The 26,112-nt window shown below is 36.1% G+C and overlaps 1 protein-coding gene across 3 annotated transcripts in view; it reads left to right on the plus strand.

Moving 5' to 3' along the window:
* CDH6 (cadherin 6) overlaps positions 1-26,112 on the plus strand; it is a 181,106-nt gene that overhangs the window by 130,343 nt on the left and 24,651 nt on the right. For all 3 annotated transcript variants that reach the window (XM_039356237.1, XM_039356238.1, XM_039356239.1), the window contains exons 3-7: positions 7,495-7,789; positions 11,357-11,476; positions 12,734-12,901; positions 15,221-15,408; positions 22,190-22,443. In XM_039356237.1, coding sequence (XP_039212171.1) covers positions 7,495-7,789; positions 11,357-11,476; positions 12,734-12,901; positions 15,221-15,408; positions 22,190-22,443 — 1,025 coding nt within the window. The remainder of the gene's footprint in view (positions 1-7,494; positions 7,790-11,356; positions 11,477-12,733; positions 12,902-15,220; positions 15,409-22,189; positions 22,444-26,112) is intronic.

Below are 26,112 nucleotides of genomic sequence, written 5' to 3' on the forward strand. Positions count from 1 at the left end.
CGATCACTTAGCTGTGCCAGCTGAAGTCAGAAAATCATCTAAGCATAAAGAACCACCGTGGGGAATCTGGGTGAGACCTTTCCTCCCTCTCTCTGTCCTAATTGCCTGTAAAAAGTTTTTGATCACTTCCCTGTCTTAAGAGAGCAGCTTCTGTCTACTTGGGAAAGAAAGTTTTAAAAGAACTAAAATAATTGAAGATGTATTGACTACTTGATTTTTTTTTTCTTCTGGATACCTAGGGGCCCTGAAAAAAATAAAAAATAAACGCTATATTTTTTATTTTATCTATTATATTGGAGATATTTGCTTTTGCTTTTTTTGTTTCCCAAAAGAGATATTTTTTTACCTATTTGGAAGAAAGAGTTTATAGTCCATTAAGGACATCTTGTGGTGAAAAAATATTATTACAACTCTATTTTCTTTTGCTATTTGAAGATGAATTTGACTTTTAAATAAAGGAAAAAGATAAAAGATTTGCAACAGCTATGATGAATTTGTTTATTAGAATTTTGAAGGTGGATATTTGTTGACCTTTTTGAAATATAGCCTTCATTAAAAGATCAAAGACTATTCTTGATCAAAGATTATTTCACCATTGAAATGGAGGCATCTGATCCACAGCTCGACTATGAACTATATGAAAGCTTATATCAAATCTTGAAGAAAAAATCAAAGATGATACTAGAGAACCACAAATTGACTTTCAACCATTGGTTCAAAATATAGATCAAAAAATAATGGAGGAAGAACAGAGTAACCCTAGAGAGGTTCCTACTCAACAAGATATACAACTGAATGAGACAGAGGAACTGCATTTACAATTTAATTATGAACTTACAGTAGAAACTACTGAGCAAATTAATTCTACACAATCCTATTTACGATCTATGGAGAACATTGATGATCAAAGAATAACATTAACTGAGCTATTTGATCTCCCAAAAATAACAGAGCTTGACATTCAGGTACAAGTTATTGAAAATTGTGACAATGTGGACAATCAACTAGCAACTTTAATAAGGAATAAAATTGACTATACTATTCAGATGATATTGGAAGAAAGAGAAGAGAACTTTGACTATTTTGATGTATTGAGAAATAGCTTTACTCAAATGTTGAGGTTTGATGATGCAGAGGCTTTATTATGGAAACCGGCTTGGTATAGAAAGAACGATAGAGTTAGGTTTAAAAATGTGGCTTAAAATTCCACTGAATGGGTTAAAAAGATTGTTGACGCTTGAATTGTTTTAATAACAAATGAAATAGGTGAGTTTGTAAAAGGATATTTTTGTAACAATATTGGGTATTAGAGATGATAAGTAGTTGGAGGGGTAAATGTTACTTACCGTAAATGCCGGCATATAAGACAACTTCCGCGAGCGCTGAAATCGGCGCCAAAGACGGGGGTCGTCTTATACACCGAGTCGTCTTATACACCAGAAATACTGGTAGTTTCCGGCGTATAAGACGACATTCTAGGAATGCGGCCCGGCTATAAAGACGGGGGTCGTCTTATACGCCAGGTCGCCTAATACACCGGCATATACGGTAATTGATTGATAGAATATATATTTAAAATAGACAGAAATGTAATCTTTTGGACTGATATCTTTATTTTAACCAAGATAACTATTTTGTAATAGAGAGAGAAGAGGAGGTATTTGTGATAAGAGAAGTAATAGTATTAATAAATGATGTATTAGTTTAAGCAATAGGCTATATCTTAAAAAAATGTAAGGATTTTGCTTTTTGGGATAATATATTTATCTTAGATAGAATCATCATGATAGGGAAAAGAGAAATGAGTGATGCCCGAAGTATTAATATGTCTATATAAGCTTAATTGGAATATGGTAATTTTCAAAATAGTAAAGCTTAAAAACAGGACTTGGATTCTTATAATTGAAATGTGATTGATGATCGATTGGATTGATTGAGCTTTTTACAAATGTAATAATTTTAATTGATAAAATAATATGTGGGAAATAGGGAACTTCTAAGGAATTAATTTGTGTGATATATGTATGATTTTGTTTTTTGATAATTGATAGCACAATCACCTTTTATGTAAAAATGAAAAAACCAATAAAATTTCTTTATAAAAAAACAATTTAGACTACTAGGAGATCCAGCTCCTGTCAGATGACATTAATGATTGCATTACAGTTTTTTGTTGCTTCTACCCACAAGGTATTTCACTTTTTCCTGTTGCTATTGCTTTGATGAGGCTACATCGGGATGAGTTACATCAGGATGCTGCCAGATCCAGCCCCTTACAGCAACTCCCTTATTAGTCAAGAATGATGCTCACACATTATCAATTCCTCCCTATCCATTTCACCTTGAAACTTTCCTCTATGTCTATGACCTATGTTCCTGGTTATTTTTGCATTCTTTCAGAAGAACGCTAGACCCAGTTTCAGAAATAGCCTGCCTTTACTTTGTTTCTGCAACCTGTCGCCTTGACAGGTGGCCAAGACAGCTGTTCTAAGCATTCATCTATATTCACCTTCACACTCCTACACATATTAAGGAGAGGGGTTGATAGTTGTCTGTACCCTAGTATATTATGTACGATGGGAGGAAAAACAAGAGCAGAATAGCCGGTAAATCACTTTCCTCAACTTGTCTTGCATTAAAAAGAAGGAGGAAAACACATTTACTGATATATGTTTATGAACTGGAGCCAAGCAGTTTCACCTGACCATCTGGCTGTGCCCAACATGAGATCTCAATATTAGATCTTATTGCCTTTTTTCCCATGGGTTATTGAAATAAAACATTCCTGATATGACCAGTCAACAGTTTTTATGCAGATATTTTATTTTCTCCTTTGTAAATTTCCTGGATTTAGAAAAAAGATGGAGAAAGCAGTGGGAAAACACATAAGTGGAAGAGAGTTGTTCTGGACATCAACATTCTCCTTCTAAAAATTAATGCCTGAGGCAAGATGATTGCACAATAAAAGATTTTATTGGAAATATCTGAGAAGTAGTTGCCACTACAAATGTCTGTTGTGTATTAAATGACCAAAACAGACTATGTTTATTTTTTTTAAGCATCCAGTACTGACTTTGAATTGATACTGGCTTAATTTTAAAATTGTCTAAACCATCATGGGGAATAAAAGCTGAGTAATTTTGTTGAGAGTACTGCTTTTTTGTTGTTAAAAATGCTTTATGCTTGTATGCTAATGCATCACATAAGTAAAGCAGCATCCCATCCCATAATGAAAAGAGCCAAAGTCTCTGCATAAACAGCAATAACAACTAATAGTCTCTGTGAAGCAGAGGACTAGAACAAGGACAAGTGCAGGGAGAAGAGTCTGAAACAACTGCAATATCTTTGCAAGTGGCATTTTTCTTCTGGTACTCTCTTCTATATTATTCACTTGGTAATATAAAACTGAAAAATCAAGGATCTCCTAGTATTCTTTCATAGTTCAGGTCTAGCCATGGTGGCACAGTACTGCAGGCTACTTCTGCTAACTGCCAGCTGCAGCAGTTCGCCAGTTCGAATCCCACCAGCTCAAAGTTGAATCAGCCTTCCATCCTTCTGAGGCTAGTAAATGAGGACCCAGATTGTTGGGGAGGGGCAATATGCTGACTCTGTAAACTGCTTAGAGAGGGCTGTAAAGCACTATGAAGTGGTATATAAGTCTAAGTGCTATTGCTATGGAGATTCTCAGTCATTCAGGTCAAGGTTATCCCAAAGGTGCTTTTTCAAAAGGCAATTGGACTTTGTTTTTCCTTTCAGCAGTTCCAAGAAGGTTCCACACCCAGTTGCACTATGCAGGTGACCCTGAGGGCACACATAAACCTCCAAACTGGCCTCAATGACTCTCATAAAGTGCAGATGAGTGCAAGGAATAGAACTCCTTCCATCCCCCATCTTCAGTCAGATCTGAAGAAACTTCTTGGATGAGAAGTAAAATGTCTTCAAGGAAAACGAAGTCCTGTTGCCTTTTGAAAAAACACCTTGGGGACTTCATGCTTTAGGGATTCTCAGACTTTTAGATTTGCCTTTCTCCAGTGGTCTCTACCTATTCGGAAAGAACTGCTCCTAGTTTCATCATGTTACCCTTCTCTGGGGCTTCTCTCTTGAGCAGTATCAAACCCCCAAAAGTTCACCCAACCTTGACACTGCTGACCATGAGGAAAACTTTAAAGTCCTAGCTCTTTCAACAGTCCTGGAATTTGCTTGGGATGTGTGTTGGTTGTGCAATAGTATTGTTTCCCTCACATGGTTATTCTTTAATTCTTCTTCCCAGTTGTCATAATAACTTGTATTCTTTACATCAGGGGTCCCCAACCCCTGGTCCATGGACCGGTACTGGACTGCAGCATGCCAGCAATCAATCCATACAAACAAGCAAAGCCCCAACCGCGGGATGCAAGCAGCACACAAAACCAAGCACCCTCCGGTCCGCGGAGAAACCTTTCTCCACAGAACCAAGTTGGGGACTTCTGCTTTACATGATTGTATATTGTTTAAAGTTGCTGGTGGTGATCAAAATTGATATAAAATCAGTAAACTGTATATCAGTTGATACATAAATTGATTAAATGAATAAACTTGCTTTGGGTTCAAACTGAACATACATATCAATTTTTCCTTCACCCGATGCCCTCAAGAAACACCGGATAATAATTTGCATCATCCAATAAGCAAAGGATGCAGGGATGGAGGGGGAAGGCTGACATATGACTTAAATACTACATTGTTATGTTTACTAGAGTTTTGCGGAGTACCAGATTTAATGGTACTGATTCATGGACATACTCATAGTATCTGTCAAGAGCACTTAAAACAACTGCAACTTTTTCTGGACTCAAAACTTCTTTTTCCAGGTGACGTGTGATTGTGGGAAAGGGCACATTTAATTTAAGCTATGCTTGATACATTAATCCATATTGTTGTGTTTAGATTTATCATATATATTTCTTATATTTAAAGCTGGTTATTTTCCTTAGACTATGAATACAGCAGACAGATACCATTTTATTTCATAAAAATCAGAAAGAGAGAGAGAGAGAGTCCTTATGAACAGATTTATTTCACAGCTGGCTAGAATTTTAACTTTGGTCTCCTTGCTTTAAGTGAAAGATCTCTCTTTATGCTTTAGATTTTAATTGCAAGGAAATGTATAACAATTATTCTGGAAGATTGCAATGAAAATGATGGTTTTACAGCTCTGCCAAATGAGCTCTGCACAATGTAAAATACATAATTCATCAGAATGGTGTGTAGATTTTAATTGACTCCACAGATTTTTACATGTAAAACAGCATATTATGGACGTAATTACAATAATGCTATAAATAGAGTAATTTAATAATTATGACAGCAGCATCCACAGCAAGCTACAGTGATCCAAAAGTGTAAATATATACTTGGTGATGTCATGATGCATATCCCATCCTTATTCCCAATGTCTGATGCAAGTACGTAAGCTACCGTACTTTGAAGATGAATATACATAACTCAAAACTGTCTATTCAGTATGAATACATTTCCTTTTATATAAATTTGACACAGACAATAAATGCATTGTCATTATTATTTTCCACAATTTTCAGCAGAGATAGAGCTACCAGTTGTAAAATGGCCTCCTATATTTTGTATCATAACTCAGTCTGGAATTCATCGGTTCAAGACATAAATACTCTTTTTAAAAATCCATCTTTTGTGTTATTTATTCCAACATAAATTAAATAGGCTACCTATCTGTGTTGATTACTGTATCTCAGGCATTTGTCTTATTAACATAAAGAATAAATTGTAAATTATAATACAGAATAATTGCCAGTTCATCTTTTCTTCTTCCGTGCAGAATACCGTATGTTTGTTGTTGCTATTTTCTTGAGCAGTTCTTCATTTTGTAGAATAAAGTATGGCAAAAGCAGGGCCAAAGTGTTGGTTTAATCAGGCATCCTTAATATTATATATCAGACAAAATAAATATCCCCTGTAATTTCTTGTTACCATTCTAAATGAGGTATGGAATAATTTTCTTATTTTTGTCTCTATAGTATAATTACTTCATAAGGTAATTTAAATTTGTATATAAAATGATTAAAATATCTGTTGCTACTAGCATTCAGGACTATGTGTTTGCTCTAGGAATAAATTCATTGAACTAAGCGCACAAGATTTAAAATCAGAGATAAATGGATATAATTAGTGTATCTTGTATTTAGCATGTTAGATTTTTAGGAGGTTTTTTTTTTTTTTGCCTCTTAATACAAATAGCACCAACTTAGGAGAGCACAATTACAACTAGCAAAAAGAGGCAATTGAAATGTTTCTTTCCTGAAGAAAGTCTGAAGAAAAGATGTAATCTGAAATAGGTAGTTACACTGGAAATAAATCATCCCAATTTGGGATTCCAAAGAAAATGCCAATAATAGGGAACTTTACTTGTATGACAGTGCCAATACCAGCTTCGAAAGAGGATTTTCCTCAAGATCCTAACAAACAAATTTCTAGGTTAATTTTTAGGTTAAATCTTGAACTGATTTGGTATAGTGGTGAAGACATCAAGAAAACTGGGACACTGTGAATTCTAATCGCACTTTAGGCACTTATCCAGCTACCAGTAGGTAACCTTGGATGAGGCCCTCTCTCTCAACCCTAGGAAGCAAGCCAAACTACTTCTGCAATTTTGCCAAGAAAATGACAAAAACCTGTTCAGCAGCTGCCAGAGTCAATACTGACTCGAAAGCACACACACACATACACACACACACACACACACACACACACACCTTTAATGGCTGCTTTGGTCCCATGCATTATTATATTCATGAATATATTATGATGGTGATTGATTGATTATGAGCCATCAAATCGATGTCAACTCATAGTGACCACATAGATTGATTTTCTCCAGAAACATCTTATTATAGTCATAATCATTTTCATCACCTATTGATGTTATTGGCACTTTGGCAAACCTATATATGAAATGAAAAGTCGGATTTTGTGGTCCACATTCTTGGATAGTGAAAGAAATTAAACTTCTTGGCATCCCAAGTGCAGAGCTGCCCATTTGAATGGATGCTGGTAAAATTAAACGTTAGCAAGGGCTGTCGTAGTCCAAACTTTTCACAGTATCTAAACCAGGAGTGTCAAACTTGCAACATCACATGACGTGTCATGACGTATTGCGACTTTTTTTGCCATTGACGGCAATGGGATGGACATGGTTTCGCTATGATGCATCAGGCCCACGGGCCAGTAGTTTGACACCCCTGGCCTAAACTGACTTACAATAATCCCCTTCCTTTTTAAAAAATAATAATTGTGTTAATAAGACTTGAATGGCTGGAAATAGCTCATATAGAAATATTCTAGAGAGGATTGAGATAAATAATCTCCCTGACTTACTCTAGCCAAAAATACTGCATGACCATCAATCTTGGTCGACAGAGGCGAAGTTTAGGAAGAATTTTCCAGATACGCTTTTGTTTAAAATTCTTGTTTCTCTTACAGCTTCACTCTGACCAGGATAAAGGAGATGGTTCACTCAAGTACATCCTTTCCGGAGATGGAGCAGGGGACCTCTTCATCATCAATGAAAACACTGGCGATATTCAGGCCACGAGAAGACTTGATAGAGAAGAAAAACCTGTTTACATTCTTCGTGCTCAGGCTATCAACAAAAAGACTGGGAGGCCGGTGGAACCAGAATCAGAGTTTATCATTAAGATCCACGATATCAATGATAATGAGCCCCTGTTTACAAATGACATTTACAATGCCAGCGTCCCAGAAATGTCTGATGTAGGTAGGTGTCAGATCACCCAAGCATGCTGGGATTAGTTTTCATTAGCTAGTCAAATAGCAGTTCTACAGTTGGGATTACTAAGATCAAAGCAATGAGTACTTAACATGTCCAGCTGTGCATTTTTCTGTTCTACAGTACTGGGGGAAGGGGAAGAGAAATAAAGACAGAAGATCTGCATTAAGTCCTTTGTGTTGGAGGAAAGATGACAGAGAAAAGTGATTTGTAGAAGCAGATAAGCATCTGGTATCATTGTAGGATCCATTTGATAAAACAGATGCTTAATAAGATGATATTATGCAGCAGCACATGGTCATAAAACTAAAGGAGGAGGACAATTGAAAATCGCCCTTACTACATAAAAAGTATATTCTGTATAACCAGATCTTCTAACAGTTAACTTTCAGATTTGATTAAATTATAATAAACATGCATTTACTGCCTTATATTCAGCAACTGTTTTTATGTATGCCCTTCTGTAAAGATTACAGTAATTTCTAAGTGCTGGTAGAAGTCCACTTGGCACAGCTTTCTGAGCAATAACAAAGATTTGGTATTTGGAACTGAGATTTTATTGAAGGTCCCATTTGAATTAGAACTGGCCTGCACAACTTTGTCTGTGTCGGTGAGAGGGGAAACACTCCTTTTCATTTTTGTTGACTGAAATACTATTAGTATCTTTTCCCTTTGGTTTTTTCAGTATTTCCACTGAAATCAAAATTCAGTGGCATCAAATATATACACATATGTTTGAAAATTTTGCCTTGAATGAAGATAAACTGAAAATGTCTATTTGACCAAAATAAGGAGAATTCAGCAGGGCACATTACTTTCTGATTAAATTAATGAATTGATTTTCATATGTCATCTAAGTTTATACAGTTATTGTATTGTTGCATTCCCATTCTGTCAGTCCAACAGGTAGGCAACACTTTGCTGACTTTGAATGATCTTAGAAAACTAAGCAGGCGTGGAGCTTGTTTAATAGTTAGATGAAAGACCACAAGGAAATTGCACGGCTGTAAGCTACGCTGGGATGTTAAAAAGCTATACCTAGAAAGAGGCAGTGGCAAACCATTCCCACAAAAATCACATGGATATGTCCAGAAAGTTGGTCACATTAGATCGCATTGTCCTGGTTTTCTCCTTTCCATCAAGTTTCTGTTTGGCTTACTATTTCAATATTCTTGTGGACTTAAAAGATTCTTTCACAATCATATTTGGAGGATTGGGGAAGAGCTGCTATGAGAAGGTAAAATCGAGACAGATAAGGGCAAGAGTGGTTAGGAATCCAGTCTTTGGGGCACCAGGTACTGATTCTGTGGAGAGTTTTTCTGCAGACTGGAGAGGACATGGTTTTGCATGCTGCCTGCATCCTGCAAATGGAGCTTTGCTTGTTTGTGCGGACCAATTTCTGGCATGCCACGGACCTGTGCCAGTCCACGGAGAGGGGGTTGGGGACCCCTGGCTTTGAAAGTACAGAGGACTACAGTTAAAAACAAATATATATTTGTAAGGGTTTTTTCCCCCTCTTTAATCTTCTCAATATTCAACCCAATCAGTATTTTGACATTTGAAGAACTAGTTAGCCCCACAAATATCATTTCTTCTTCTCTATCCATCCACCCAATTTTGGTTAAATAAAACCAAATAAAGAATAGGGAACAACTTTTCTTTCCCTCCTTATTTGTCAGTGTTACTTATTCAATTATTTCATACATATTCATGACTTTTTTTAATCAATTGTAAATATACAGCAAGAAAGACAAAAAAAAAATTAACTCAGGCAACATGAAAAATGTTCCATCTAGTGATGACTCACATTTTTCATGGTAATTTAGTTAAAAATCTGAGGGTCTGTAAATCCAAAGATGGTTTTACATGAGCATACCTTGGAAATACTACTGTTGTACTCACAGATAAGTCGTGAATGTGCTGAACCTGATTTTTTAGTTGCATTTTGCTTCCTAAAATTCTGAGCTTATCCCCAAGTATATTTGATAAGCTCAACTCAAAGGATGTTCTAGATTTACCTTATTTGTTACCAACCTGAAACATTGCATCTCCTGGGTGTAAGAGTATTCCATGATCTAAAAGCAGAGGGACTAACATTAACTGAGGCCATCTCCTCTTGTTTGACAGTAAGAAAATGGGGAACCAAGTTTGTATATTCAATTTTTGATTGCACATTGCATGAACTGGGACAGCATATGGTTTAAAAAATATTCAAAAGTCATTTTTGGATTGGATACAAGTTGCATTAATTTGAACTGCTTCAAGAAGGTTTAATTATTTTTTTCCCAGACTCATAAAGGTGTTTAGAAAAATGTCAGGTTGCTTTAATGAAACCCAGATAGGTGTTATGTTTCCAAGACACTATCCTGGATAGTGAGACAGATGGAATATAAATGGAATAAGTAAATACATTTTTTCATTCATTTTTAACCATCCATCACAGTATGCACTTTATGGTTTACAGACAGGAAGAACAAATCCAGTTGCCAGGTCAGAAAAGACTGCCCACTTCTATAGGACACTGCATTTAGAAAGAATATGTATTGGTGTATCTATGTGTATACTTTATAAATAAATAAATAAATGTTGGCGTATTTATAAAATCAGCTTCAAATCAGCTTCAAATCAAGGCAGGCTTGTGCTGACTTATATAGATTCAGCTATGCAGGTTTCTTGGTATCAAGCCCAAAAAAATGCCTTGCCACCAGCCTTTTCTAGCATTGTGTTTTGATCTTCAAATCTTGCCTACAGATCTGGATTTCCTTGGCGTCCCTCAACCAATCCTCTGACTCTGTTTTGCTTTTCAAATTAGCCAAAGTGCTATCAGTTACTTGGGATCTTGTTCTCTGGGCTTGTCGGTACTCTATATTTTCCAGCACACTCTTTTTGCTATTACCCCAGAAGCAATTTTCTCATATCTGAAAAAATACATTTTTGTGGGTCTGAATTCGGCCATTCACTTGCCTGTTCTTTAAATTGTTTGATCTTTTGATTTTTTTTCCCCCAAGAATAGCCAATGAGGAGGAGACTGGGTGAGAGAAAGAACCCTGATAAGCAGAAATTTCCTTTCTCCTCCTGTGGCTTGTCAAAATCGCCCTTCTTTCATTGTTTCTAACAGGAGAATAAGGATTTCCTTTTATTTTAAAAAGCAGGCACAAGCATTAACTGATCCCATTACAGAACATAAAAAACCCTCTCTCGTACCAGTTAAATCTCCTTTTCAGCTTGATAACTGCTATTTGTAAAATAAATATCAATGAGCTGCAAAATGAATGACACAATGACATCATGTGCAGTTCGATTCCTTTGAGCCATTTGTAAAACATTGGAACAGCTCCATCTTTCAAAGTGGGATTGGGCATGATTATATTTACAGTTAATTTTCATCAAATGAGTCGAGCCAGTGCTCCAAGGGCAGACCTTCAAAATTTGCGGTATCTGACTTGTCTTCATAAAATCTATTCTTAAACACAAATTCTGTTAGCTCTACAACTGACAGTAGTTGAAATGGCATCTTTTGATACACCAGTTTATAACTCTATTTCATTGTCACAGGGACATTTGTCATGCAAGTCACTGCAACGGATGCCGATGACCCCACGTATGGGAACAGCGCTCGAGTTGTCTACAGTATTCTCCAGGGGCAGCCATATTTTTCTGTTGAGTCTGAGTCAGGTCAGAGGCCTTTAATCTGTCATACTCTGATAACCTCCGTAATTTAAAATGACTTGTTAAGTCAAGCTAGGATGTCATTAGGCAAACTCTTCAAAGAAATCCATTTGACTCGATGCAGGCTTTGAGAGTTCCAATAGAGCAATACATCTGTAAGCATGATACATTTTTTTTAATCAGAATATTTTAACCTAATAAGCAGAACTTAGCCTGGATGCAAATCCATTTAGCAAACATTGGGTATGTAGGTGCTTCCATTAAGTTGTGCTTAGCACAGTCTTTTGACTTTGAATGTGGGGGGAAAAAAAGGAATTATATGCAGGAAAAAGATCTTGCTAATCAAAAGTATTTTAAAAAATGAAACTAGACTTGCCAAAATTTCTCCTCCTATTTAGTTTGTGGCCTACTTCAGCTTTGATAACAAACTTTTCCTCATAAATTGAAAGTGGCTATGTGGTATTCCCTCCTCCAATTTTCCCCTAACACAACCTTGTGAGCTAGATTGTGACAGTGACTGATTGAAAGTCACCTGGTGCTTTTCCATCATTTAAGAAGGATTTCAGACTGGGTGTGCCTGGTTCTAGACCAGTGTTTCTCAACCTTGACAATTTTAAGGCATGTGGACTTCAACTCCCAGAATTCCACAGCCAGCATTGCTGGCTGTGGAATTCTGGGAGTTGAAGTCCACATGCCTTAAAATTGTCAAGGTTGAGAAACACTGGTCTAGACCAATACTGCAGCACACTGGCTCATATAGAAGAAATGAGAGAGAGAGAGAGAGAGAGAGAGAGAGAGAGAGAGAGAGAGAGAGAGAGAGAGAGAGAGAGAGAGAGAGAGAGAGAGAGAGAGAGAGCAACCTGCTAAAATCCATATTAGAATATGTTTTTTTTCATTTTGAACTACGTGAATTACCCTATTAAGCAGAATGGGCATCAAAGCATTAAGTTTAGAAATTACTGAAATCATTTAAGAATAGGACATACTTGGTACACAGTACCAAGTCAACATAAGATTAAACATAGTTGCTGCTCCAGCAATTCACAACTGGCTCATACTGGGAGGTATGAAGGAGAGGCATTGTGTTATTTTTGTCGCCGTTTCCATCTCCATCTCTAGCTAATCCATATCTAATTTCTGTCTGTTTGTCTGTCTGTCTGTCTATATCTCTATCGCTATCTCATCTTAGATGCACTACATTCTGACTACTTAAGTATTACTTAGAATAACCTATTTAAAAAACCTCTTTTTTTTCATTCCTAGGGATCATCAAGACAGCTTTGCTGAACATGGATCGAGAAAACCGGGAGCAATATCAAGTAGTCATCCAAGCCAAGGATATGGGAGGCCAGATGGGTGGATTATCAGGAACCACCACGGTGAACATCACATTGACTGATGTCAATGACAATCCACCCCGCTTCCCCCAGAGTATGGGAAAGATACTTTTTTTTCCTTATATAGTTACATCCATAGAACATTTTGGCAATCAAATGATGGGAACTTTATGTACAGGTCGATGGACATAACTGAAGAGAAAGGATTGGTTTTTTTACAATTTACTGTCAGCATTAGGCCACAGGTCTCTGCAAGCAACAACAACAACAACAACAAAAAAAACAGCCAAAGCTCTAATTTCTAATTTATTTATCTTCTTTGAATTCATATATTTCATTAAAAAGGAGATTTAGTCCTTATAGTTGCCAACATATTGTTAAAATGTTAAGTAACTAGTTATCCTAATATAGAATTTTATTCTCTCTTTGCGTGGTGGAAAAGCCATTCCCTACTTTTTTCCTCTATTTTTCAGTTTATTTCTCTTTTTTCTTAAAAAAAAAACTTTCTATTTTTCTTGTTATTCAAAGTACTGATTAGTTCACATCAACAAACTGTTCTTAACTACTGGCAATTACTCATAAGAGTTTTCTTTTCAGCTATTCTGGTGCTATAATGTACTACTTTAAAGGATCAAAAGAAATCACATAGGAACCAATTCAAATATAATAGGGAAAATTAGTCCAATTGTTAACCTATGTCTACATCATTTATTTTTGTCTCACTTTTTCACTATTAAGTCACCTGCATAAGATACTTTTTGTTTGTTTGTTTCATCCTGGTCTCTTATTTTTGCGAAATGCTGTGGAAATTTCACACAGATCTACCACTAATAGGTCACTTACCCATTTGGGAGAAGGCTGGATTAGAATCCTTTTGCCTGACATATTTGCTTTCCAGAGGCAAGGAATTCTCCATGCATTGTAAAGCACTACTGCCCAAGTAGACATTGTCAAGTACTTTTTTCTACAAGGAAAAAGAATTCAGGAGAGAAAAATACGAGAAATAAATTTATTTTCCTTTTTTTCCTGCTGAAGAAATATTCATAATATAGGACAAATATCAGCCTGTGGGTACAGGGAACAGGAAACTCCTTTTGACATGAGTTCTTTATAATGTGAGATGCTCCAATGATGCCTCAGGCTTTGCAGAATCTGTAAGACAACAATACAGAGGCACAATAACAAAATAGTCCCCAGCAAAGTATCTGTGGGTCATTTGCAGTGCAGTACTGCAAACGTTGCACTCAACTTTTGATTATTTGAATATATTGCATACTTTTATTTCATATCTATAAATGTCTTTAGTTTATTTTCTTGTTTGGGTAAAAAAAATGACTTCTTATGTTGTACTAAAATGGAATCAAAGAAAAGAGAACAGTTTGGCAAGGATGAAATTGACTTTAAAGAAAAGATAATACCTATAGATAAAGCACTTGCCCAAGTTGGACTGTGCACATTTCTCTATCCTAACAGGTTCAGTGACTGAATAGCTTCTGAGTTCTTGTCTGTGTGGCAAGTTTGCAAAAAAAAAAAAAAAAAAGAGTTAAAAATAGTTCCCTTTAAGTATAAAGAACAAAACCTCTTCAGACTGAAAGAATAAATTGAGCCAGATTCAGATTTGTTCTTTTGTGTCACTGATTCATGCTAAATTAGTAGATGTAGTACCATCTCCCTGCCACTAGTAGTGCTGTCAAGTGGCAGGATTCAAAAGCAAGAGTTCTCTCTTCAGTCTGCAACTGCCATTATGGCAAATTGCTCAAAGTAAAGTACCATGTATTATAGTCACCAGTTGGATAATCGTCATGCATCATATTACTGCAATTAAAGAATTCTTAAGCCAGATTTATTTATATAAACCCCACATTTTAATGCTTGTGCACTTTTTGGTTTGCATAACTAATCATGGAGTTTGTTTGGCAGAGAAATATTGGTGAGGGGAAGGACCCTTTTGTCTTAGATCACATGATTTGCATGCAGATGATGCCAGATTTGATCCCCAGCCCCTCTAAATAGATATAGGAAAGATAGTTTGACAGTCTAAAGAGCCACCAAGAAGAGACAAATGATAATGGTGAGTTATTTGCATGGTGGAGAATTTATTTAACCACAAGCAAATTAGTAGCTATTTGAGGTTAAGACTAATAACATCTAGTTAATTATATGGGTTAATAGCTTATAATACTCACATAACCCTAAACCCCAGCACTGCCTAATTCTTTGAAGCATGTCATGTGAGCCAGGCCACTGATTTGTAGGAAGTCTTCCCTATTTCTAAAGGAGCAGCAATCTAGTAGTATCTGTCAATGTGTATACAAGCAGTTAAAAGATATAACAAGAAAATTTAAAGAGGTTGTTGAAAAATGCTGAAATAATGTTAACTGTCTGGTGGACCTTTCCACCTCTTTACCTTTAGGTGCCTATCAATTCAAAATACCAGAATCTGCACCCCCTAATTCACCGATTGGACGGATAAAGGCTAATGATGCTGATGTGGGTCCCAATGCTGAGATGGAATATAGCATTCTTGATGGAGATGGCTCAGAAATGTTCAGGATGACTACAGACAAGGACACGCAAGAGGGCATCGTAATTGTAAAAAAGGTGTGTATTCTAAGATGCTCGATTCCAGCTTTTATTGTGGCACGCAAAATGAAGTTTTTAAGATATTCTTAAACAAAAGACCTTTTGGATTCAGAAACCAACTAAATAATATGGGTAGATTCCCTACAGTTGTACGATCTCATGCAAGATATTTAGGGAGGAAAAATCCTTTAGGTTTTACATTGCAGTCCTTGTGTATGTTCTGAATATCTTGGCATAGTCTCCGAAAATATTTTCAGCTAAACCTGATAGAATAATTGCTGGGATGTGGGCTATTTCAAAATTCTATACTTCACAGGTATGCAAAGAATACTGTATCTTTACATTCAGTTGTTACATTCGTTCTCATCATTTTTGCCATTTCACATTTGTTTCGAATAGAAAGTAATGTTTAAATAATTCCCAATATATCCTAATTTCATGGGAATGTTGCAGAAAACAACAGGTTGTCAGAGAATAGATACCAGTGGAAAAAATTTAAAATGTGACAAAACCAAACACCCACAGGCCAAATATAAATGCGTGCACACACACACACACACATACACACATGCAATCTGCACACAACTAAAATTAAAGAGGAGGCAAAACAAAGTATATTAATGATAAAAGGGATTTAGCAACTGTGTCACTAAGAGGACTGTACGTCTTATCCAGAAAGATATCCTCATTTTTAATGTATCTTCTGGGTAAAATCCTTAATATGTAAAAGATCTTTGGTTACAGTTCTAATTCCACAAAGATAAAGTCATCCATTAAACAGAATCTTGTTGAATTAATCAATTAACAATTCAGATTGCAGCACATTAAAAATAAGTGAACATAAAATACCCTCCTGTATTTAAACAGTTGATGTGTGCAAATACAGAGCTTTATCTGTTCCATAATTTAAAAATTATTTAGAGCAAAGAAGAACAAGACCTACCAGCTGCAGCTTTCTTATTTTGTAAATTTAGCTCTATTAATCTCTACATAAAAGAGAGCAAAACCTTCTTTAGGCTGTAATTACTCAAAACCTCAGGAGAGAAGTACAGTATTTTTTTCCCATATTCCAGATTCACACACTGATTAAAAAATGGAAAAAGATAAATCTTGAAAGCAATAAATAAATATAATAAGGAGCAATAGTAGAAAAATGAAAACTGAACTATCATTTCAAGCATTTCATTAAACGGATCATAGATTCGCTTCCAGTCTTATACTAGCATTTCTCATAAGGGTGATATACCTTAACATTTTCATTGTAAACTAATTAGATCCCTTCCAGTTATGCACTGAATCCGGAAATCGATATGAGAATGCCAAAGGTAAATTAAAAGCTTGAGTTATAAAGTTGAAGATAGAATGCCACCAAGGAAAAGAAAGATTCTTGAGAAGGCTTGATGACAAAACCACAATTTGCATCTGAATACTCAAGTATTTTTTATGGGTGACTTGTTCTTATTTCATTATCATTTAAAACTAATTACACCTTTTATATCCTTTTGAGCAATCACCAAGCCCTCTGGCATCGTACAATATGATACAGAATAAAATTATATTATGGCCTTAGAGTTGACTAGAAAGACCACATTAGCATTATATTTATAATTTCAGCAACCTTTCAATCCTAATTGAATATTATTGGCATCTGTCCTGGGCGAGCTGGTCTATCCTAATTGATTTAGCTTTTTATATATGTTTTACTCTGTTGTGACTTGTCTAAAGTCTTTTGATTGGGGTGAGCTATAAAAATTGTAACATAAATGAACAATGTTGTAAGAAAATTAATAGATAATAAGCCATTTCTTGCCTGCTTTTTTTAAAAAAAGGATTCTGTAACTCCCTTCCTGCTAAAGGCCATGAAATTTCTCTGACATATTTTTCAGAGTACCTCTATTGTGGCAGTTAACTTCAAGGCTCAGGGAGATGCAACAAAATTAATTTTGGCTAGTATATTTCCATACTGCCCTATCATCTCTTGAATGTACCCAATGGAGACTCTTCAGAATCCATTCTAGCATTGAAATCCTCAGCCCTGTGGATTTCTAAACTTCCATTTGTGGATTTCTAAACATCCATTTGCAGTAACTGTTCTGGTGAAAGCTAAATGTGGAATATGCTTGCTTGTGTGCCAGAGGCCCTGAGCAAACTATGCATTATGGTTAATGATTTGAATCATATGCATATACATTTATAGGGTTCATAAATGGGGGGGGTCATTTAATTACCCTGGAATGAAAGTAGAGTGAAATCCAAAGGTACATCCAATTTTTTAGATGGTACAAAATGTCACAGGAACCAACCTGGGTCAGTTATCCTGTGGTGATTGGATCCTGAAACATTATCCTGGGACATATATATTTGCCTTCATTTGGTACAAAGTGTTATTTACTTTAAAGTCCTCGCTGTCTAAGTTGATGGCCTTGGTATCCAAGAAGTACCAAGAAGACACATGTGCCATTGATTTATTAGATTTGTAATCCATTGAATCTCGGGCTTCACAGTAGTTTATTATAATGAAGCAACAACAAATTAATAAAATACAAAACCAAAACATAGTAAAAAAAATTACATCAATAAAACCAAATGATAAAGCCATGTAGTCACATAGACACCCTTCAAACCTGGATGTCAGCCCTCAAATACCCTGTGGAATAGTCTAGTCTTCACTGGACTAACACCAAAGTACAGGGATCAGTGCAAGTTTGACTTCTCCACACAAATTAAACATCTGCACCAAGAAACATTGCCTTGGACCCCCATCTGTATACCAGAGACATCTCCAGTTGGGAACAGCATACTGAATTGAGAAAGCACACATAGATACGAAGGAGTCAAGCCATGTAGGGTTGTAAAGAATAAAGCCAACACTTTCAATGGAAATCAGAAACTGAGTGGAAGTCCAGACAGTGCCCACAATATAGGAGCTACTTAACTATACCTGTACTATGCCTATGCCTACCAGTAGACGATAGCTGCGTTCTGCACCAATTTCAGTTTTCTATTAAACTTCAGAGCTAGCTCCATGCAAAAGATATGCATTTATTATTTCTTTATTAAATTAGTTACTACAGTAGACTGTCAAAATGATGGCAACATAAATGATTGGTGACAGCTGATACTGCACAAAGTAGGGCATCAAGGATATATCATGCAATACATTTGCTTGCCATGGAAATATGTAGCCTTAAATAAATAACTATTTCCACAGTCTTATCCTTCTTCCCTAACCTTAACCCTTACCCTTCTTCAATTAGGATAAAAAATAGTTGGATACTGAGGGTAAGAACTGAGCAATGGATGTTTATAGTATATACGCCCCATTCCCTCCGCCTATCTTTTAATTCATATTTTGGTATTTTCATTGTTGATTTTCATTGTTTCATTGCTTTGCTTTTGTTACGCTCACATTTTTTAAAGCATTTTTCTTTTGTACTTTAACAGTTGTAAGCTGTTCAGAGCAGCCCCATGGCAAGATGGGAGGCCAATAAACTTAACAAATAAATAATAAATATTTCCAATGTCTCCATGCGCATGGGTATTTCAGAGGTCTCAGGCTAAAAACTGAAAAAAGGCTCACAAGTGTTTTTGGCTGATAGAAAAAGGTTTTCAAGTGTTGTTGGCTGATAAGGAGAGATTCAGAGTCACAGGGTGATTTGTTAGAATGTATTTTTACCAACCTTTTCCAAACCCTAGAATAAACAGACAAACATATTTAAAAGTAGCCTTTCAGCCATCAAAGAAGCAAGTTGAACAGGATAACAAACTGAACAAGCAGTGTTTAGGATTAATAATGATGTCCCTCTCATGGCTACCATAAGGATTACTAAAAGAGTAAAAAAAAAAAAAAAGTTCATGTATCTGAATGCTTAACATAATTAAATAAGCTGGCAAAATACCACTCACAAGAGAAAATATTTACCACTCATAAAGTGGTAAATATTATCTTCTGAAAATAAAAGCTTTATATATTTGTTACTATGTGCAGGACAATTCTTGTGCTTGTTTACAAATGATAGGCGACCATGCTTTAGGATTCTTGGATGAGTCAGAATGAGCCAAGGAAAACATCAGGCTTTTATACTTTCCTACTTCTTTAATTAAAAGATACATATGGTTCAAACCTGAAATTCTCATTTAAAACATTACCTAATCAATAGATCCAGAGTCTGAAATACTCTGTAAATTAGATTTGGAAAAAAAATCTATATTTTGAGCATACTGCTAAATTTGAAATTTTAGAAAGGAATAATTGAAGTTTGCTAATCACAAAAGAGCATATAAGCCCAATACTTTGTTTAGAGTTGTTTGGAATTATTCACACAGTCCCAAGCCATGTTTTAGCATTTGTATGAACCAGGTTAGTCTTTTCAATTGCAATTTAGAATTCTTCACATGCAAGATTTTTCCTACATATGGAGGCTAGAATAAAATAGTTGTTATGGTTCCGGCTAATGAAACATGCGTGTTTCACTCTGTGTGTCAAAACATATAATACTGAACATTATACATTTAAATGTTGTGTGTTGTCAGCACTACAAATATAAAACGTATATTAATGCTACAATTTTATACATGTTAAAAGCTGTATATTAATTTTGGTTTTCCATATAATGCAGTTAGTAAGCAAATGTATGTTGTCCCACTGACTTTTGCTTTTTTGTTTCCCAGAGCAATTGTTTAATAGAAATTATGACTGTTGATATCAGAAAGAGTTGCATTAATCTCATTTACAAATATATAATCTAGTAACATTAATAAGGTGATAAGTATCAGCCTACTTCAGTCCAAGCTCTCTAAAAGGCATTGTGTCTGTAAATAGCAGCACAACTAATATTTCTAATTCATAGGAAAATATCTCTTTAAGTTTTAACCATGATATCAGCTGAATAGATGTGTGCATGGAAATGAATATACCCTTGTATCTGGTTCTGAAAAAAAGAAAACCTTTGCCCATGTTTTATACAACTTAAGTATAAAATTTGAGACAGGATGGCTAAAACATTTAGGATATTTCTTCTACCTGCTCAGTTTGCATGAGGTAGTTGTCTAATTACACCTCGTCACACACATATTTCCACTTCCAGAAGTAGTAGGACATTGAAGAGGTAGTTCAGTTGTTTCTTTGTTCATTCAAACAACTTATGTGTCTTTATTTACAAACTCACTGAATGCTCTTTGGTGCTCTCTGAGTTTTCTTGCAGAGGTTTCATTATCCAAACTAAGATAACATAATCAGAGTACTGATTATGTTACCTAGTTTGGGTAATGAATGTCCGAGAGAAAACAATCAAGCTCAGAGAGCACCAAGGATCTCTCATTTCAATCCTGAGCTACAAATATTATGATGAGAAACATAAAAACCTTTAATCATAAAAAATTTGCCTGTAACACATCCGTTTACCAAAATCAGCGGAAACTTACATGGCAACCTCCTTGGTTCCTAGTTTTCTACTTTGATTCTCTTCTACTGTCCAAGTATAAAACTGGAAATAGTGCTTTTCACTGATGGCACTATAACGATTATCTACCATCAAGTATATGGGTCATGGGCAAACCAAGTAGATGCCATTAAAGTTGATGCACAATAATCTTGTGGACAGCAAAAGCCATTAAGGCAGATTTCTTCAGCTACTTCTATAGAATCATTAATTCACCATCAGCACTTGTTAGTAAGCAATCAAGTAAAAAAACCAAGATGGTTATCATTTTGCTTGCTGATAGCATTTCTGCTGTACCAATTTACTGAATATTACACTTGATTGCTTTTGACTGCACATATCGCACTCAGTTGCATTCCCAGTGTACTATTTGGGGGCCATGTGCTTTTAAGGAAAAGAAAGGGCAATTCCAAGTGAACACTGTATTTTCTCATTTGTGAGGAGATGTTTTATTATGGCAAGGAAGCTGACAGAGTCTCGCAAACCTATTTGGGAATGTTCATTTTAGAAAAGATGGGAAAGTGTCAATTTGAACTCCTGCCAGTATATACTCTTGACATCCTGTAAATTAAGTGTGTCAACATCATTCTGTTGACTTAAACAAAGCTGATGCCATTAACACCTTGCTAAAAGTGAAATATTATTTGTGCTTCCAATAAGAAGCTAAACCTCTCATTATTTTGCATCATATCCCAGCAGTGTTTAGTACCAGATTCTGGATGCCAAAAATTTTCACCACAGATTATAGTTGTTATGAGTAATCAACTATTTTTTGTTTCAAAATCTTAAAACAGTAATATATTTTAATAATTAAATATTTTTGCTCGTCTAGAGTGGGACAAACCTTAAATTAGAGTTTATTGTAAATCAGAGTTTTCAGAGGGGGAGAATTACAGATATACTGTAGATATTTTGCATATACTTGCACAATTCATGAGATACCGAATAGAATGGAAATAATCAACCGTGCAGCAAGGCCCATCAGGTGTTCAATTACACCTTTATACTGCTTGCTAGTGATTACAAAAGCAAGTTATTTAAGTCTGATTAGCCTTAGACATCTTTTTTATTTCCAAATTGAGCCTTTACACTGCACATCCATCAGTTTATAGTGACAAAAAGATGGTTGTTAGGGAATGGGTCATTAAAGTCTTCTTTGACTATAGTCAAAACAAACATTTATGTTTTCCATTGTATTCAAGGGATGTTCATTCTGAATTGGATTGTGAAGCTTGAGTTTAAATTATACAACATAAACTCATTCATTGCAACTCGAGGTTTCTTTAATTGATAGGTCTTTCTGGATGCTTTCTCAAATTTCTTCATAATATATGTATATATATATTTTCTCTTCTCAGGCTTTGGATTTTGAAAAGCGGAGACAGTTTACTCTAAAAGTGGAAGCTAGCAATCCTCATGTGGATCCCAGATTCCTCTATCTGGGACCCTTCAAGGACATTACTACTGTCAGAATTCAAGTAGAGGATGTAGATGAACCTCCAGTCTTCAGCAGACCAGCTTATATATTAGAAGCAAAGGAAGATGTCCTGATAAACACCGTCATAGGTGCTGTAACAGCACGGGATCCTGACAGTGCAAAGAACCCTATCAAGTAAGCATAACAGACCAGAGGTACCCAACTGACAAGAGTCAGTTGAGAAGGCAGCAATATACAAACCTGATGAGAAAATATTATTGTAATAAAGGGGGACCTGAAAGCATGTGCCAATGCACACAGGTGCTTTGGTAAAATGATTTAGTAGATATACGAAAAGTGAATTGGATTTCCCCCTCCCCTTTTCAATATATGTGGGGAATACAAAGTGAGACAAAACACTAAAATCATTCTATGGTATTGTAAAAGAGTTTTCTTCCACCCTGTCACCCTTGTCTCCTTTCTACCCTTCCCTCCCTCCCTCCCTCCCTTCCTTCCTTCCTTCCTTCCTTCCTTCCTTCCTTCCTTCCTTCCTTCCTTCCTTCCTTCCTTCCTTCCCTCATTCCTTCCTTCCTTCCTTCCACAGTTTCTGTGGCTTACATCTTTCTTGGGCAGCAAGCAACAAATTAAATTACAGGTAGCCCTCAACTTATGACCACAAGTGAGCCCAAAATTTTGGCAGACAGTTGTTAAGTGAATTTTGCCTCATTTTATAACCTTTCTTGCCACAGTTGTTAAGTGAATCAATGCAGTTGTTAAGTTAGCAACGCGGATTTTAAGTGAATCCGATTTTCCCATTGTCTTTACTTATCAGAAGGTCACAAAAAGGGAATCGGATGAGCCTGCAACCGTCATAAATATGGGGCAGTTGCCAAGCATCTGAATTTTGATCATGTGACCATGGGGATGCTGCAATGGTCGTAAGTGTGGAAAAGAGTCATCAGTCATTTTTTTCACTTTGAACGGTCAGTAAGTGTACTGTTGTAAGTCGAGGACTACCTCTATAATTTCCTCTCAATATGCACATGCATAACATTGTGCATGGTGGCTGAGAAAAATGGAAATTATAGTCCAACATCTATGAGAGCTTCCTAGTTGGAAATGGCTAGCTAGATGGATAGTTATCCTTAATAAAATTGGAGGGGGGGAATGGTGGGTGGTAGAAAACCATGGAAAAATCATGAAGGAATATGATGTTTAGATTTCCCTCTGCCCAATAAAATGACATTAAGACATTGCATAATGAAAGAATCTCCCGGCTGTGGGCAACAACTGGAATTAAAAAATGAAAAGAGAGATGCCATGTAGGTCATTAAAAAGAGAAGGATGAAAATGGAAGGCTATGTATAAAAACAGACTCGGGCAAAACAAATGAAGTTAGGGACAAACAAAGAAAAAAATATGCTAGAAGAGAGATGAAGGAAGTGGGCTGTGCTTCCATACAAGCTGCATACCTGCAATAAAATGTGATCTAAAAGGACCTTTTTGTACAATGTTATTTTGTACCTTCCAAGATCTATAATGGCTACTCTGTGCTAACAATACTTCCATCCCCCCCACCACCACCACCAGTGCATACCCTATTTCAAGTGTAAATGCTAGCTCTAACTTTTCCTCTCAGCTTGAGGGAGGAGGCAATTAGACCATTATATGTACTATTTGTCACTTATTTGTCAGTTTCCTTTGACAGTTAGGAATAAAACCTTCAGAAGCGGGGTGTTACATTGAAAACCCTCAATTTTTCCCTTCTTAACTGTGGCTTTAAAAAGAAAAACCTAATCATGGAGCACTGTCAGTTTGAAAGTCCTTTGATCTCCCATTAAAAAATATTTCATAATGGCATTATATAAATGCTTAGTGAGAAAGGGAAGAAAAAAAAACCCACTCACATAGATGTCTTGTCGACCCAGAAATCTATTCCACTTGCAGTTGCATTAAACATGAGGATGCTGTATTTAAGAAAGCAATTAAGAGAAGATCTCCAAGGAACCAGCTTTGTAAAAACCTGCCTTTGGCATGAACAGATTTGAGTGGCATGTACATTTGTCAATAGAATAGCATTTTAGTTGCTATCTCCCCCATCTACTTGGCAGCTGGATGTTTTTTTGGGCATAGTAGCATGATGTACTATTAGAAGCGTCAGTTTCTAGTTCTAGATGGAATGAGATCCTTGTCCTTTAGCTCAAGGAGCATTGCTACAAAGGAAAAGCACCGAATGACAACGTTTTACTTTGAATGACAACGTTTTACTTTGATTCTCAAGGAACTCATAGAATGAAGGGGTGATGCACCAATCCAAGCTTGAATAAACAGAGCAATGCAACTATATGTAACAGACATACAGGTAGCCCTTGCTTACCGACTGCTTAGTGACTGTTCAGAGTTATGACAGTATTAAAAATAAACAGCTGTGTGGCCAGTCCTTGCATTGACAACTGCTGCAGCATCCCAATCATAAGCAGCTTGCAACAAACAGAATTAATGGAGAACATGGAGATGCAGGTAGTCATCAATTTATGGCCACAACTGAGCCCAGAATTTATGTTGCTCAGTGAGAAATTTGTTAAGTGAGCTTTGCCCTATTTTACGACCTTTTCTTGCCATATTTGTTAGGTGAATCACTGCAGTGGTTAAGTTAGTAACCTGGTTGTTAAGTGAATCTGGTTGCCCCATTGACTTGGCTTGTCAGAAGGTCGCAAAAGGGGATCACAAAAGACACAGCAACAGTCATAAATATGAACCAGTTATCAAGCGTCCAAATGTAAATCACGTGTCCATGGGGATGCTGCAATGGTCATAAGTGTGGAAAATGGCCATAAGTCATTTTTTCAGTGCCGTTGTAACTTTGAACAGTCACTAAGGGAACTGTTGTAAGTTGAGGACTACCTGCAAAATTATATGTCATGATTTCCTGATGTTTCCTTAAGGACTGAATGAGAAGTGATGATCTAAGTCCATCACTGTTGTGTGGTTTTCCCCGTAGTGACCATGGGTCTTAGTGACCAAGTTACCGGTCTCAATTGTGGTTGCTAAGCATGGACATAGTACAATACACGTAACACAATAATGACTGATGGAACAAAAGTATGATTCAATCCACTTCAGTCTATTTTTTTTTTATCTGCTTGCTAGCTACAGCTGCTAGCAAGCAGCTTTAAAAGAAAGGAAAAAAATAAGAACTATCATAGTATAAGATAAGTGAACCAAAACAATGACACCTTGAGAAGTAGCTACAACTTCTGAACCATAGCAGGAAAATCACTTTAATTACTAGTCTATTCACAATGTTTCTGTCCCCCCCCCCAAAAAAAAATGAATAGGGTTGGAGTCAATCTCATCACAGGAAAAATGTTTTTCCACATATTTTTGGCCAAAATCAAAGCCAACGTTAAACCAGTCACAGCTCCGAATGAGGAGTGAACTTTGTCATAGTCATTTACAATGGAATCTATGCCTGAAAGAAAATCTCAATCAGAATAAAAACGTGGAGATAAGAACCAGCTCAAGTGAAATTTAGCTCTTCGGATGTGATCAAAAATGTCTCTCCAACATTGTGAAAAAAAATGTAATTGAAACACTGAAACAAGAGTAAAAAGATGATAATCAGCAAATAAATTAATGGCTGTTCCTGAAATTTACTGACCAGATGCTGTCTCAACATTCCCTGATCATTTGTCTTGTCTGTGCACTCCAAGTACAACAAAGCTTTGAGCAATTACAAATTATATCTTCCAATTTAACCATTTCCCGGGATTTAAAAAGAATAAAATTCTACAGTCTGATGGACACACATAGTAATTTATAAAATGTACAAACAAGTTTGATGTTGTCAGCTTAATTCTTAAT

Source organism: Crotalus tigris, unplaced genomic scaffold (assembly GCF_016545835.1).
Source record: "Crotalus tigris isolate CLP2741 ecotype Arizona unplaced genomic scaffold, ASM1654583v1 scf7180000018807.1825209, whole genome shotgun sequence".
In the NCBI taxonomy this organism is placed as follows: Eukaryota; Metazoa; Chordata; class Lepidosauria; order Squamata; family Viperidae; genus Crotalus; species Crotalus tigris.